The following is a 17415-nucleotide window of genomic DNA, read 5'->3' as shown; positions in this document are numbered from 1 at the left end:
TTTTTTTAATAAAAGTTTACTCATGATGAATAAATTGTAACTGGTCTGTCAGCAATACCTCTTTTTCTACAAACCTTGAGATGTAACAGAGACCAGAGTCAGAGGCCTTCGTACAAAAAAAGGCTATTGCACCAGATTGGAATGCTTTCTTAGGGGAGACTTTAAAAAGCAAAGCATATTGACATTCGGGCATCAGTTCTCAGTACTGCTTTTAGGGATACCATATAGCCACAGTCTGCTATCATTATAATTATCTCAGTGGTAATACTCACTGTATTACCACTGAGATAATTATTTGTTGCTCTCTCATATTTACTAACAGTGATTGAAATGGGAGGAATTGCAAATTAAATTTACTAAAAAATCTAAATTAGTAATGTTCTGAGTGTGAGCTTTTTCCCTAGTGCATCCACCAAGCATTGCCTACATAAACTGGTCACAAAGCATACATTTAAAGAATCCGGTGTGTAAAAAATGCTGATCATTTATGGCAACCCCATGCATGTGTAGAAAAATTTAAAAAAATCAGGACCTGTTTGTGTACTGGTTGACTGCTGAACTCTATGTGCTGTCACTTGGGGGAAGGTCACATGGTCCCTTATACCCAGAATCCCTCGCTCTTTTAGAGGACTTATTCCTTGCTGGGGTAAAGGGCGACTATCAGAAGGCACTTTGAGCTGAATGGGTAGATGACAGTATTTGGTAAATTAAAATGTGAAAGTTTCATCAAAAAAAGTTTTATCAGATGAACACTATCATGTGCTGTCGAATGACCTGAAAACGAATGGAAAGTGAAAATAAACATAATAAAAACTTACGTGGGGAACTTAACAAGGAACTGTTTTGCTCCATATCTTGCAGAAGTCCTCAGCATCCATGACCAGCAAATCTGTGGCTATTTGGAAGAAAAGTTACAGATTTTTGCAGAACTGGCGACCCTGTGTGGTGGGAGTGATGTGAAACTGGAAACGCAACTACTTGTTAAGGCTGAGTCTGGAGAGATTCCCCAAGCCACACCACTGCTGGAGGCTGCACTAAAAGAAAGTAAGTATTACAGGCAACTCAGAGTAAGGCCTTAATTTAACAAAAAGCGCTTTACTTCTTGCATGTATCATCGAGTGCTGGTGACTTCTATTATGGACCTTCCTGGATTGGGGGACACATAAGTCGGTGTAATATAAATGCATACAGTATAATTGTATTTACCTCACCTGGTCTAGAGATCCTTTTATTCTACCACACATGAATTTCAAGAAGACTCCATACTAACTTTCTGACTTTTTTTGTTTTTTAAAAGCTGAAAGACTGTACATGACCTTAGCATCACAAATGGACAACTCAGCCTGGTCATCTGAGGATCCGGAGACATCGCACAGATCACGGGCATGTTCGGGCACAGGACCATTTGAGGAGGCTCAAGAAATTCACTACAACTGTGAGTAGTTATGTCTAGGTGTGTACTGTCTGATTGTGGATGGCAGTGTGGCTTTCAATTTTCCTGACATCACTATTTCCTCAATGAAAGGGTCCTCATTAGGGATGTCCTGATACCGATTCTAGCTTCGGTATCGGGGCCGATGCAGTGCATTTTCACAAGTACTTGTGAAAATACCCAGATACATAGCACCGATACCGGCACTTTAATTTTTAAAATAGTTTCAGGCTGCCCCGAGGTACTGCGCTTGTACGGGCAGCTAAACTAGGACCTCACAGAAGCTCCTCCCACAGCACATCCAGGAGAGCGACGGAGGTGCCGGAAAGCATGGCATATAAGCTGGGAGCCTGATACCGGGCCACGGGCGCTCTGCTTTGCAGCTAGATCCTCTTATCTGGTGAGTGTGTCCATCTGTGTGTCTGTGAAAGCTCTCCCCTCCCCCATCCCAGAGATGGGACTTCCTCACTTACACGTTGCACAGGAGCCACTACACGCGAGGTCCGTACAGCAAGGCTGCCTGTTATTAACCCCTCCATCACCATTGGCTTCCTTACGCTCTCCACCACAGAATGCATGTCATTACCCTCTGCATGTCATTATGGATTATCCCCTCCATAACCGCAGGCTGCCTGCGATTATCCCCTCCATAACCGCAGGCTGCCTGCGATGAACCCCCTCCATAACCGCAGGCTGCCTGCGATTATCCCCTCCATAACCGCTGGCTGCCTTCGATTAACCCCCTCCATAACCGCAGGCTGCCTGCGATTAACCCCCTCCATAACCGCAGGCTGCCTGCGATTATCCCCTCCATAACCGCAGGCTGCCTGCGATTATCCCCTCCATACCCGCAGGCTGCCTGCGATTAACCCCCTCCATAACCACAGGTTACCTTCGATTAACCCCCTCATATTTAGAGGCTGCCTAATCATTAGTCTGTATTGTTTTAGAAAAAATGTTGCATGTCCCTTTAAGAAAAGTATCGGTAATTGGTATCGGCAAATACACGAGGGACAGTACATGTACTTGTACTTGGTCTTGAAAAAGTGGTATCGGGACATCCCTAGTCCTCATGCATCCCGAAATGTTGCATTTTCTGTGACCATATTAATGTTCCTGATGTGTACTTGTGTGATATGGACTGGCAGCTCCATATTGAGTGATAAACAAGGAAATATAAAATCACCTATCCTTCTTTTTTTAAGGGATTTTTACTTTTGTTCAATTCCAGGATTTCATATTATTCAAATTAGTTATGCTGGCCACACACACGCAAACTTTGCATTGAACGTTCTTTTTAGATTCAATAAAAAAATGTCTGTCATGCTCGGGAATTTGCTACATGCATTTGTTTCTTTAATATGTGTTTAAGACCATCTCCAGGCTTTTCAGGTTTACAGCAGCAAAACAATTACCGTATTTTTCGCTCCATAAGACGGTGCGAATCCCTATCGCCCGACACCCGGGACATGCAGTTTTGGGCGACAGGCGAGTAGTTTTTTTGTACATTCAGCCCTGCTCCGGACAAGCAGAGCTAAATGTACAGCGTGGGGCCACCGCTCGTTTAATACAATCACTTGTATCAAATCGAGCGGCGGCGAGTGTCCGGGGCTGCTGTCACAGAACCCCTGCGTCCTATGGTCCGGTGCGCCTTATGGAGCACAAAATACGGTATTTACCTCCTAAGCAACCCCCACCATGCAGTCATCTTTCTATGTTTTAAAAATCAGTTTGTTTACATGCCAGGTTTAGGTTTATCTGCTCTGGATGTATTTTACTGCTGTAAACCTGGTATGGTTGTCATGCCCAGAGTTGGGTTTTAATGACGTAAATTATTTCATTGTAATTTTTCCTTTGGATATTGTAGAACATTTCTTTCTACATAGACCTTCACTCAAAAAGTAACCTAGTTATGTGTTAAATCATGCCAGGTCACTAAATAAAGAAGGGCAAACATATGTTTCCAGGAAAAATGCTGTCTGAGGATTCCTTTAGTGCTGGCTTTAAAACCCGAAAAGCCTAGTTGTTTGGTCACATTATCACTGCTGGCGAGAAGGATCACAGTTTAGATTTCCTGATCTTCCCCCATCAGCAGGGACCACATTGTTTTCCTCCCTACTATGACTCTTTTTTTTTCATCCCAGGAAGATTAACATAACTATAAGTTTAGATTTGAGTATGGTTATATTTGCTCACTTTTTATTTTTCAGCCCAGTCTCCTGAGTTTAGAGAGGAAGACTTGAGTAATGCTGATCTCAGTACTTTGCAGGAAGGCAGTGATGTGGACTTGTCTATTCAGGAAGAAAAGGTAACTGTTGTCTCCTTGAGTTTGTCTTGCTCTTTCATGTGACAACTATGTTTCTAGATGGTGTATTAAGTCGTGGATTAGGGACAGCTATATTAGATTGATTTGACAGGTATACCGGGTTATTTTAAAACCTTTGGTGTTAGGAAGCTTTGCGAATTCAGCCTGTAGTTTGGATAACTGCACCTATGAAGTTATTTGGCAGAATTAAACAGGCAAATTAAAGTATACATAAATATCAGAAAAAACTGATACAATTTAAAGAACTATTAAGAAAGTAAAATATACTCTTCCCAATACTTAGAGCTGGTGTGGGACACTGCATGTATCACAATGGCTCGATAAATCAGGAGGTGAACGATCATGTAACCGCTGATCGCTCAGTTCACAGTCTCTTCTCCCTGCAGAGAGCAATCTCTGTCATTGGAGGGACAGACAGGGTAAAGGGTGGGCACAGCTGGTTCTGGCTGTATAGATTAAGAGACAGCTGTCAATCAGGCAGCTGGGTGGATCCTGACAATATTGTCGGGATCATTCCCGTCTGAAGTGCAGCTCTGTGCTGTCAGCATATAGCAGTAGCATATAGAGGTAGCCCACTATCTGCTCACTTTGGGTCACAGGAGTACATTAGTAAATATATTCCTGTGACCCAAAAGAGAAGTAAAGCCAAAAAAAATGGTTTGGCTTTACTTCTCTTTCGAATGTCAGTTTAGAGTCGGCCAGCCTGCAGTGTTCTGAGAGCACACATCTATTGTTCTCCAGAATGTCACAGACTCCACATTACCATATCTCTAGTGTATGTTAGGGCAGGTGGAGACTAATATCAAAACAGATTCAGCTACTTATTATAGATGTTATATTTTTAATGAATGCTTAGCTGTATTATGCAGTTTTTTTAATGTCTGCCTGGAGTTTAATTTTCCAGTAACAATACTTTTCTTATGATATAACATGCAGGCAGAGCACACACTAAGAATTGAGCACCTGTGGGTGACGTACCATCTTTAACCACTAGATGGTGCAATGTGACAACAATTACTATAGTACTGAACCAGTAACTCTGAAGACAAATTATTTCTTGTCAATAACATTTTATTTATTGACAAGAAAATGTATATTATTGCATGCAAAATCTTGCCATTATTTTATGGGTAAAAATATACCTGGATGTATTGGGGGTTTATAACCTGCCGATACTATGGTCCTCGGCCTGTTTGTTTCCCAAAGCAACCATTATTTCTTTATATTTTCCTCCTTACAATTTAAAAAAATTAAACAAAGGATTTGCTTGCTTTGGGCTGCTTAAGGGTGGAGAACTAGCAGTGGCAGTCATCCCAAGCTGTGGGGGGAAAAAGCCTGTTTCTATGGCACTTGAATAAATGTGAATTTTCCATTTTGGAGTCCATCGTGCAATGTAAAAAGAAAGTAAGTAATAAAACAAGAATTGTTTATATTGGACCTTGGAGTGGTTTCATAGGTTTAGTGTTCCTGGAAGTGCCTTGTATATGCGCTATGGTTAAACAGTAGATAGAAATGAATATGGATGGTAGTTAATACAAATTTATTGTCTTTTAGGTTGAACTGAATCACTATTTGAGTTCTAAGAATGAGGAGGTAATAAAAGAATGAATACATTGATGAATGCTTTACATGTAAATACATTGAGGGGAATTTATCAAAACTGGAGCAGACAAAATCTGGAGCAGTTGTCTAGGGCAAACAAATCAGCTTCTCTCTTCTGTTTGTTCAGTTAACATTTGATAATGAAAGGGAGAAGCTGATTGGTTGCCATGGACTGCTGCTCCAGATTCTGTCTGCTTCAGTTTTGATACATTCCCCTAGTTGTGTTGTGCTTGCCAATATTACCATGTGAGACCATAACGCTCATCACCGTTTCAAAGCATCTTCAAAGGCCTCTTTCAGTTTGACCTCTGTCCTCTTCTTTCAGGCCATTGGTAAAGATTTCACGTTTTGCAATGTACAGTCTTAAAACTTGGATGTGCCCATGTGCATTGCTTCCAACACAAATTTAAGGACGTGGGGGCAGAACCATACAATTATTCCTTCAGGCGCTATGACCAACTGTATATCTAGAACCAGTGGTTTATCGCACTTAGACTCATTTTAGAGTCACTTTTTCAATTTGCATACAATTGTTTCAGGCTTTTTAGACCCTCATTAGTGTAAGTTGTGGAACACAACTTTATGAAGAAGGGTTTGGAAAAAATGGAGATGGAATAGCTAGCAATCTTCCGATAAAGTGACACTAAACTCAAGAATGAAATCTTAAAAATGCATTAGTGTACCTTAACTATTATCAAAAATGTATCTCATTTGTGTATCACTCGGCTGTAGATCCTCAAATCATCTCTGAATTGGTGCTGACACTGTCCTTCCTTCTGGAGGGTGGCTACGTCTGTTCCCCATGGTCCCTGTGTGTTTTGTAAATAGTCACTGCTCAAAGCTCACTCCTGTGATGGATTATAATCTCACATTTAGTTTACTAATTTATATTGAGATTGTAGTCCATCGTGGGTGCAAGCTCGGAGCGGTGGCTACTTCACCACACACACAGGGATCATGAGGAACATAAGTAGCCACCCTCCAGAAGGAAGGACAGTGTCAGCACCGATTCAGAGATGATTTGAGGATCTACAGCCGAGTGATACACAAATAAGATACATTTTTGTTAATAGTTAAGGTACATGAATGCATTTTTAAGATTTAACTCCTGGGTTTAGTGCTTCATTTGAAGGGGGTTCTTCACAGTAAGATCAGTTAGGGTCTGGAACTCACTGCCACAGGCGGTGATTTCAGCAAATAATGTGGAATTTTCAAGAAACTTTTGGACGATTTCTTAAGGGACCGTAATATACAGGGGTACAGGTACTCCTAGAATGAGATCCTAATAGGTTGGACTTGATGGACTAATGTCTTCAACCTCAAATACTATGTAACTATGTAACTATGTATAGATTTCTGGAACACTATCTTCTGCTCAGGTTCATACAGAAATTCAAAAGCATGTCTAGACACCCACTGCCAAGTCCCTCCATCCCCTGAGAGGCATTAAATCAAGGCACTGCTGTCTGGTTTGGTTTGGAAGTTAACAGATTTAGATAGTTCTGGTCTACAGATGTCAATAGGTTGAACACTGCACAGTGATTAATAGCAGACACTAAAGCCAACCAGCTGATTAAAAACTGTAGACATGGAGTGTTTAATTATGTGAACACTGGCCAAACTTCCTTTTACTTCCTGATTCTGGGTATTACCCAGAGTGATAATATGAATACTGAAATACAGTATATTTTGATTAACCAAATTTTGAATGATTGCTAGTAAACAGGTAGCACAGCCTGCATATGTAGTCAGTAAATGTGGTTGTTCCAGTATACATATATAGATGAGGATTTCACATGTGTAAATTAATGTTTAATAAGTTTATAGATGTCCTTTATTTAAAAAAAAAAAGTGTCTTTATAAATATAACTCAGAACACAATCTGCCATCTTCTGTCCAATTACTACTATTGTTTACTACTGAACATTCTATTTCAAAGCACAATTACTAGATGCTACTTGTTATAAAACAGAAATATCTGCATAATTGCCTACATTAATTTTGTGTTTCCTTTAGATTTTCCAAGCAGTTCAAAACGTGACTCGCCTATTATACAGTGTCCAGGTATGCTTGTTAATGGCTTTCTTATGTATATTAAGCATTTTTTTTTTGTTTCAATTAAAATTGTCACATGGAGCATCTTTGGGTAAATACTCTTCAGTCTGCTATGGTAGATGGTTCAAATAAATTGTTAGTTAGCTTGCAGAATTGATCTCCATGTACTGTGCTATTCTTTTTTTCTCAGTATAATAATTTTATCTCCTTTCATTGCCCGCTATTTGTTATTTTAGGCATGGTAATGCTTTTCATAGTATGAATTAATGTGAAGATGCTTGCTTTAAAGATGATTACTTTAAATGTTTTTTCATGCTCATTTTTGTTGTTGTTGCTGTAGTAAATATAGAGATTTGTAAATGAGTTACTATAAGGCAGGGGTTGCCAAACTACGGCCCAACACCTGTGGTGAAAAGTTTGGCTACCCTTGCTATAGGGGTCTCACTAGTTTAGTGCAATTACTTTCTGATCCTCTCTTAAAGCAGAAGTAAAGTGTACAAATTTTTAACATTGCTGGGAGGTAGGGAGATTTGGCCGAAGATACTTTAAAAAAATTATTCCTTTCTCCCCTAGCATTTTTTTCCCACATGTGCTGTGCATTGTGCACAATCAGCCCATTATTATTATACAGGATTTACACAGGATATACAGGATTTATATAGCGCCAACAGTTTGCGCAGCGCTTTACAATATAAGGAAGACATTACAATACAAGACAAGATGGTAAGGAGGGCCCTGCTCCTGAGGGCTTACAATCTAAAAGGGAGGGGCAAGTGATACATGAGGAGGTAACTGTGTGGGGATAAATTGTTTGAGAACGTGATGGTTGAGTGGTTAGTTTGAGGTGGGGTTGGCTTCCCTGAAGAGATGAGTCTTAAGGGATCACTTAAAGGCAGTAAGAGTGGGAGATAGTCAGACGGGTTGGGGTAAAGAGTTCCAGAGGATGAGAGAGGCTCTAGAGAAGTCCCGGAGGCGAGCATAGGAGGAGTTGACAAGGGGGCTGGAAAGCTGGAAAGCAGGAGGTCTTTGGAAGAGCGGAGGGATCTCTAAGATGTCATGAATGGGCCGGTGCTGGGGAGGATGGAACTCTTGTGTGCATGTGCAGGAGTTGCATCATCAGAGGCCACCCATTGTCCAAAGAGGACTTTCGAAAACCCAGAAGTGTCAGCGGCGGAAGATGGCAGCAGTGGAGGACAGCACTGAGGACCAAAGATTGAGCAGACAACGTTGGAGAAGGGCAAAGCCGGGAAAGAAAAAAAATCAAATTGTTTTACTTCCTCTTTAAAGCTTAACTGAACCCAACTGAACAATTTACCTGTTCACACAAATAGAAGCTGCATTAGTTTTCCTTTTTCAGGCAAAGAAAATGTTCAACAAGAACAAAATCTTGCCAGAAAAAACAGTGCCCTTGTCACATGGGATCTTACCAGAAAGCACAAACAATGATCTATTTTAAACTTCTAATCCCCCTACCCCTCATGTAATGAAGATAAACATAGGCAGACATGTTTGAAGTCCAGCCTGGGTGTCGGCTATGTGTTCCTCCATAGGTATAGTAAAGTAGTAAGTGTAGACTCCCTAAGAGATGAACTGTGTTATTCACAGAATTACCAGGTGAAAATAAATCCTGAAAATAAAAGCAATGCAGCCACCTAAAAAGAACTAGTAAGCTGCAGAATATATTACATTTTTGTTTTGGGGGTTTGATATGCTTTAGCAACAGTTGCAATAAGATATCAGGCACACAGGGACCTGCACTGTGATAGGGAGCAGTAAAAAGCAACCAGCCTGTAGCAAAGTAAAAAGAGTTTGTTTGAAAATCACATATAGAACAAAGATATAATATAAGATCATTTCTATCAATCTGATCTTTTCAATATCTAAGAACGGTGTTTCAGCCTCACATATATGAAGTAACTAATATTTATTATATTTGATGCGATTATGTATTTATGTTTATAAACCCTTTTATTTCTGTTGCAATATGTTAATTCCTCTTAATGTACAATTTCCCAGGCTGCTGTAACCATGCAGGATAGCCAGATAGAACTAACGAAGGTTCTACACCAGGACCACGAGCCTAGTGGTAGAGGCTATGCTCTCCGTGGGTCCCTCCTACAGGAACAGTATCGCCATCTAGAAAAACATCGCGGGGAGGTGGCAAAACTTCAGCATCAATTTCAACAGGAACAGCAGCGCTGGGCCAGAGAGTGTGACCAAAAAGAGAAGGAACTGGAGGAGAAGGAGAACATGATACAGCAGTGGGAGAGAGATTGGCAGAACCAGGTGCAGCTTCTGGAGGAAAAGAGAGAAGAGCTTTCCGAGCAGCTTGTGGAGTTCCAGCACAATGTGGAGAGGCTGCAGGAAGGCCAGAGGATGGTGGAGAAAGAAAGGGAAGAACTCTGTGTACAGCACAAGCTCCTCAGACAATGGAAGCATGTTCGCCAGAACAGCCTGCCCATTTTATTTCCGCATCAAAAGACAGAGGTATTGATTAGAGAAGAGAGATTAGCATAGATTGTTATAACATTGCTGAATGTTAAGACATGTCCATTAATGTCTGGATTAACTACAGTAGCTGTTCTCAAACAAGCAGTTCTGCAGTTCAACAGTTCCTCCAGAGGTTGCTTGCGGGTTCCTTGAGCTATGACTGATTGCCCCTCTATTTGATGGTTCCTGCAAAGTTCTGGGGCCAGTTGCACTTGGAAGAGAAAGTAGTATTACACTGATGTCCTTTTTAGCTGTCTGTAAGGGTGGCATCGTCACCATCACTGTAAGGGGTGGGGGAGGCATTCTTCCCACTGATGAATGTTAGCAGGGGTTCCCTTAGACAAGGCATTTTTTTTTCTTTTGGCTGAACTTGATAGACATGTGTTTCATTGCAACTTATGTAGCTTAGATTTTAGTCATCCCTGTTCCCCATTCAATCAGTTTGGATTTCCAGTCTGAGTCACATGACTGTGCTGGATCTTCTGCCTGGGTCCTAGTGATGCCCCATGGATTTCTGTGGGTTTAACTAAGTGCAGGCAGTGCTGCAAGGTGATGGCACCCAGGTGGCTTGGTGGCATTGCTGGTGGAAAAAGACAGAGGTTAATTTCCTCATTATACTCTGGTCTGCCTTCTCCCCTGAGGTCTGTGTGGGCTTCTCTTTGAAATGTAATGTGTTTTCTTTTTGAGATGATGATTAGAGTAGCAGTAGATAATATAATCAAATGCTGCAATCAGAAGGATAAATCAAAAATTGTCTGAGTGTCTCCAGTAGTTTTTGTGAAATTATGAAACCCCTGCTACAGTTATTGTTCTGGTGATTTACACCAAGACTTAAGGCATGTTAAAGTTCACAGAACAAGTCAAGGGTAACCTCTATGAATTCCTTCACTGTTCCCATCCTGTCTCATACTACCTTTACTTGTCACAGTGTTGGATATACCATTTATGTAAATGAAGACAGTTCATTGTTGATGCTCAAACTGCAGGAGCAAACAGAGCAGATAAGCAAGGGATGTTGTACTGTCACCCTTGGGCTCTGAGCTAATGTTTGATTTTGTGTACATGATTGCTTGTTATTCGGAAATTGGTTATACCCATATGCAAGCAGGTTCTTATTTAAAAACGTATTATGTTTGAAGTCTACACAATGCATTTGTCACCAGAACCAATGGAACAGAGGACTTCTATTCATAGGCTTTGTTTGCATCTTACATCTGCTTTTATGTGTCTCAGATATCCTTTAACTAATGTGTGCTTCTCATGAAACGGCTGGCTGTTGGGGGAATGTGTGCGCCTATTAAAAAAAATAATGACACAAGTTGTATGCTGTAAGCAGCTTCCATTTTATCCACCTGTAAAATTCATCTTCTACCCATTTGTTTGAAGGTGTCTTGTGAGAAGTCTGACAATATAAATACCTCCTATAATTTAGAAATGGCACCGTGGTTATTTACTGTCATTTAATTTTATGGCCGGCTCATTAAACAGAGAAATATACCACAGCCAGGCCTGTGTGAAGCTCTTCACAGAACTTTAGAGAATGGTATTGTTTTACATTAACAAATCTCAGGGAAAGTAGGAATTGCAGAAGTTTAATAAAGCGAGGACAGAGGTTATAAGAAAATGTGTCAGAAAAAAGTCAAGACGTGTTAAGTCTTTCTCTGGTTCTTGTAAACTACACAGCTGAGCTGACTCTCGCTTTCCTCTTCATGTTATAGGGTGTAAGAAACCCCCAGCTTGACAGTTTTCAAATGGAAGACTCCGTCTGCCTTAACAACGCACTGGCTCAGATATCGCTCAACAACATGGCCGCACATCCAAACTCTGCTTACTCTGACGAATACACGGATCACGCCTCTGAATCTGCAGAGACTTCTGGAAACAGCCCTGTGGATATTTCCAGTGAACCTTGGAGCTCCTTAATTTCCCGACAGCAGAGGCTTGAGAATTTTTCACGACACAGCAATAAAGATGCCTGCAATAACGGTAAATAAAAAATAGTGTGCAATAAAGACTATATCCTGCCAATAAGGCCCAGTTTCACTGGCGCTGCATGTGTCAATTCCCCTTTAAAGAGATATCCAGGTAGATAGATGACTGTCCAGTAATTCTTTGGTTTAGGAAACATTCACGCCTACTATGTTTTCTTAGCGTACTGTTCTATAGTATTGATTTTGGCACTATTTACATCCTTTTTTTTTTTTTAAATGGGAGAGGGCATTCATGACACAGCCCATTGTAGCAAATGCCCTTAAAGAGAACCACTCATAAACAGGCATTTGTAAAAAAAAATTGGATATTTATACTTGAAGACCCTGTGAGGAAGGTAATATTATCCTAAAAGCTTTCTCTGCTAGTAAATTCTTTTCTCGCCCACTGTCCACACCACTGAACTGGACTCCTTTGAACAGAAGTCTTCCTCTGAAGTCTGCAAAGATAGCAATAATTCTGAGATTATGGAGTTCCTTTTCTGCTGTGGTTCCTATACCCGACCTCCATGTCACTGCCGGACACAGTAGTGATCGGTGGAAGGAACGACTGCACACAGGAAGCGTGTCCTGGGAAATGTCAGTTCCTCAGCAGACTTCAGGGAATAATTAGCAGCTGGAGAGGTGAACATTTACCCTCTTCTTTTGCAGGGACGGCTTTTTTTAATTTTTGTTTTCGGACTTTTTGCTTTAAGTTGTTCTACTCGTGCTGCCTTACTGTTCAGAATTAGATCTGTGTGCTGTTATTCACTTGTTTTCTTTTCCAGTCAGAAAAGAAGCCAAAAGAAGACAGGTCAGCCAAGTGTTAGGCTGTAAGCCAACCATAGAAGCTGACCTGACCTGTCTTCTGTCTGAGATGCTGATAATTTACACTCTCTCTGGGCTTCTGGAGCAGGAAAAACTGTCAGTTACCAAAGTATTTTATTTTACAAAATCCTAATAGGACCATAGTTATACAGCAGTTTTTTGAATATTGGTTTTCATCATAGACAGATGAAATGAGTCTTACACTTTGGGCGCATGTATATTGTTGTATTATCCTGCCTTTGGGGTGCTTCAAAAGCATTGCAAATCAAAGAAAAGCAATGCTTTGTTAAAAAAAATTAATTGCAGGAACACACCCCAAACGCACTTTGCCATGTTAGTAAAGAAGATGTGCGTTCACATGACGCATATGTTCAGAGATGATGTGTTCTTCACTGTGTTGGCAATTAAAGCCCATCAGCGTGTGCTGTAAGGCTTACACTGACCAAAAGAATACAAGGAAAATATAGAGAGTCCCTGAGAGGTAACACTGCAGTTTAATAACAGTTCAACAGTGAAAATTCAGACTATTATAAATGCCCATTTGGTGAATATTTCTTTTTATTCAGAGCTCCCCTTTTCACTGTGGTATATTTTTGCTGCACAAATATAGCCCCTCATATGAGATTTTGGATATTACTCACTGAAAGTTATAAAAAGAGCCATGATTATTCACTTTGGGCTCATGTAGGTAACACGGTTTCACAAACGTGATCCAAGCTTTAATAATCATTATGCTGGAACTTCTTTGTTCACCTGTGTTGTGTACACTTTAAAGTAAAAATAATTGAGCTATTGCTACTGATAGGGATCCTTGTAGATAGTCATTTGGGTATTTCCCTGCCATGCCAGTAAGGTAACCAGAGCAAAAAATGGTCATATAGAAGTGAAGTTTTCCTTTCCCCCATATTGCAGCCAGATGAGCTGACTGCCATCTCATGTCATGTGGTCGTATGTTTGAATGTCCCACACCTCAGCCTGGCCCTGTGGCTGTCCCAATGGTGAAGGGTGCCATTTGCTTTGCAGCCAAAATAAATTCCATCCTACATTAAGTTTATGGGCTTATACACTGCCTGGCCCAAAAAAATGCACCACCTTGATTTTGGGCAATGCTAGGGTCTTGGGTTGCTACAGTTGGTCAGGTCTAGGTTTAGCAATGTTCTGTCCCCAAAAAATGGGCTCAGCTGCTTACCTGAATATACTGAATCTACAGGTTTTTCGATCAATGGATTTTTTCTTCCCTGGTGACAATGCCAGGATTCATGGGGCTCAAATTGTGAAGAGTGGTTTAGGGAGCATGAGACATCATTTTTACACAGGCATTGGCCATCACAGACCTTAACCCTATTGAGAGTCTTTGGCATGTGCTGGAGAAGACTTTACACAGTGGTCTGAATCTCCCATCATCACTACAAGATCTTGGTGAAAAATGAATGCAGCTCTGGATGGAAATAAATGTTGTGACATTGCATAAGCTTATGGAAACAATGCCACAGCGAATGCATGCCGTAATTAAAGCTAAAGGTGGTACAGAGAAATATTAGAGCGTGCCTTTTTTTTGGCCAGGTAGTGTATCAGTGCAGCAAACTGAACATTTCACTCAGTGCTTAGATCTATTGCTCATGAGCTAAATAATTGTTTGCTACCCTGGCATCAGGAAGGGCAAAAACTGAATGGCCTGCCTGTACAGGGACAAACACCTAAGATATTTTGGGCATATAGCCCAGAAAACGAGGGTATATATTAAATGTGATTGGTACGAATTCCACTGAAACATTTTATCACTGAGCAATTATTTAGCGATTTAACATTTCCACATTTGGTTCATATTTTCTAATATGGAATAATGATAGATTCAAGTTGCAATGTTGACTAATGATGTTGTATATTGTGAGCTACATGTTTGATTTAAGACCTATTAATCTACACTGAAATTTAGTCCAGTCATTAAATCATGCTTTTGAGTATTGCATTCCGACATTTAAACCCACACAATTATAAATTTTGATGTTTGGCTTTTTTTCTTATTAATTTTAATTTATGTTCTTCATAATGTATTAAGATATCAGGTTACAGTCTCTAAGTCATTAATGTACCATATGACTTGTGTTTCAGACTTGAACGCAGCCCACGTCATCTACTGTGGAACATTATTGGCTTCAGGATCACAGAACCTAAACACAGGGGCCCCACAATTACCGCAGCCTTCAGATCCCATGAAAATACTCCACAATGACTCTCCAAACAGTATAGAAAATGGACGGATAGAAGAGAACATCATTTACCTCTGATCCATGTTACATTCATTCCAGAATTTCTGCTCGGAACTTGCAAAACTGTGTTTGAGATCACAAACGCTGTAAATATTATTCCCTCTATATATATATATATAAATATAGGTTCATAGGATTTGCCATTGATTGGCCATATTCTAAAACATTGCACATGGATGCAAATATCCATTTTTGTGATATCTGCTGTCATTATGGTCAGTGACTGTAATCGTCCAGTGTGAGAAAATATCTGGTATATAATATTTCAAAAGGATTTTCATGCATTAAGAAATGACTGAAGAAAAAAACTCTATAGCAGAAAAGATGTGCTCACTCCACAGTCTTATAGCAAGTATTGGATGATCACATGACTTCTGGCACTGGAGAACTACCTATAAGTACCCTTTCATTAATAAAGGGTGTTTTTTTTCTTGTGGAAAACAGCTAAGTTATTGTTTTTATATGTATGCAGTTATCATTGACGGCTTTAGCACCTTTCAGAATAGTGAATGCAATTCTATAAATACAAAAAGGCGAACATATGAAGTGTCTGTTGCTATTCAGTACATCAAGAAAGTCGCCTTGACAAAAATTTATTTAGAAATCTGGCTTACAAGATGTTATATGTGTTTACTTTGTCTCTGTAATTGTAGCCTTTTCCTTTCACGGGAGACAATGTGGTCTGAAGGTTTAGAAAGTGCATAGATTGCCGTTAATGTGACACTAAACTCATGAGGTAAATCTTAAAAATGTATTCAAGTACCTTTAAAGAAGACCTTTACCCCCTTTCGCTAAAAATCACCTCAGCATGCAGCTTCCTGCTGATAGGAAATAATTTTACGTTCATTAGTTAAATCAACATATTTTCTTTTACTTACAATTATTGTTTTTCCACTTCCTGGTCCTCTTGGGCATTCGTGATGTAATGTGCCCAAGCGTGGCATCCTGGAAAGATTACACCAGCAAAGCATTGCTGGAAAATCTCATCAGTAATCTCATTAGATCTCAGGGAAAGGCATTTGAGTTGATGTGCATGGTCACATGTCCTAGTCACATGTGCCAAAGTGCTAGGAAGTAAAGGGAGATGTATTAATCTACCCTTAGTAAAAATGGCCACTGTGAGAAGAATGAGGAGGAAAAGAAAACTAAGGTATGAAGAGAAAAAAAAAGCCGGCAATTATCTATAAGTATCTGTTTGTATATTTCCATTACTAAACATTTCTCAAAGGTGTATTTGTTGTCATTTCAAAGATAAGGGTAAAGTTCCTCTTTAGCTATTAACAAAAATGTATCTTATTTGTGTATCACTCGGCTGTAGATCCTCAAATCATCTCTGAATTGGTGCTGACACTGTCCTTCCTTCTGGAGGGGGGCTACTTTTGTTCCCCATGGTCCCTGTGTGTGATGTAAAGTAGCCACCGCTCCAAACTCGCTCTCGTCACGGATCTGCACAAATTAGTATACTAAACGCGAGATTGTAGTCCATCACGTGAGCAAGCTTGGAGGATTATGCAGGACCTCTTATAAGTGCGGCAGATTCCTCTATCACCCATGAAGTCACCTGTCCCAGTATTTACATTTTTCCTTCAAGTTGGTTTGCAGGCGGCTCAACAGTGTAATGTGTTTTTTTTTTGTGTCTAGCAGCACAAACAGCTCACTGATCATTAGGTTATCTAGCACAGGTTAGCAGTACATCAGTATTGTTGGTCAAAGTGCAGCTTTTATACTGAAGAATAGAGGTGGATTGATTCAAAGCTGTGTATAACAACTAATGGGGCCCTGTTATGTAATTAGCCTTATATCACCTTACAGCTTAAGTAGCATAAATGTAATTGCATACATGTGCTTTTCCACTAAATATGACCCTTTTGAATGTCCTTGTTTTTTCCCCTCTGTGTCAGTTGTATTAAAAAATAGTAAGGCCTGTGTGAATGGCTGACAGAAACCTAGAGAAGCTGTGTATAACAACTAATGGGTCCCTGTTATGTAATTAACCTTATATCACCTTACAGCTTAGTTTGCTTATTTGCAAACAAGCTGGTACTTCCCTTTAAAATGGCGTACTTTCAAGCCAGAGATAAAACAGGTACTCTTTGTGGCACATACTGTACATCCAGTTGTGAGATATAGCAGTGTCAGTGTACAGTCACTATACTGTCAAATTAGTGCTGGCTAGACCCAACCTAATCTATGACTTTATTTATGTTGCAGTACTCCTTCACTTTTAAAAATGACTGAGACAAGTATATTGCAGGGAACACATAATGTTATTAAATAGACTGATCCTCATATGCTATGAATTGTTTAATACTTTCTTGACAAATTCCCCCTTACGGTGGCTTCTTGTTCTGCACAGAAGACTTTGTGAACCTGTATCACAAACCAGAAAAAGACATTAAATTGTACACAGGCAATTTTAAATAACATTAAACCGGAACTTGACTC

General features: G+C 40.0%; 1 protein-coding gene across 1 annotated transcript in view; it reads left to right on the top strand.

Moving 5' to 3' along the window:
• The window catches only part of LOC108799365 (rho guanine nucleotide exchange factor 28-like), a 100000-nt gene extending 84709 nt beyond the window's left edge, over positions 1 to 15291 (top strand). The window contains exons 22-29 of the mRNA XM_018571228.1: positions 862 to 1044; positions 1298 to 1435; positions 3643 to 3740; positions 5313 to 5351; positions 7377 to 7424; positions 9432 to 9902; positions 11624 to 11891; positions 14813 to 15291. Of these exons, the coding sequence (XP_018426730.1) occupies positions 862 to 1044; positions 1298 to 1435; positions 3643 to 3740; positions 5313 to 5351; positions 7377 to 7424; positions 9432 to 9902; positions 11624 to 11891; positions 14813 to 14988 (1421 nt within the window). The 3' untranslated portion in view covers positions 14989 to 15291. The remainder of the gene's footprint in view (positions 1 to 861; positions 1045 to 1297; positions 1436 to 3642; positions 3741 to 5312; positions 5352 to 7376; positions 7425 to 9431; positions 9903 to 11623; positions 11892 to 14812) is intronic.
• Positions 15292 to 17415: the final 2124 nt, after the last annotated feature.

The sequence above is a fragment of the Nanorana parkeri genome, unplaced genomic scaffold (assembly GCF_000935625.1).
Source record: "Nanorana parkeri isolate BGI_ZX_2015 unplaced genomic scaffold, ASM93562v1 scaffold1705, whole genome shotgun sequence".
NCBI classification, from domain to species: Eukaryota; Metazoa; Chordata; class Amphibia; order Anura; family Dicroglossidae; genus Nanorana; species Nanorana parkeri.
The sequence above is the reverse complement of the archived record's forward strand: the minus strand, read 5'-3'. Positions and strand labels throughout refer to the sequence as shown.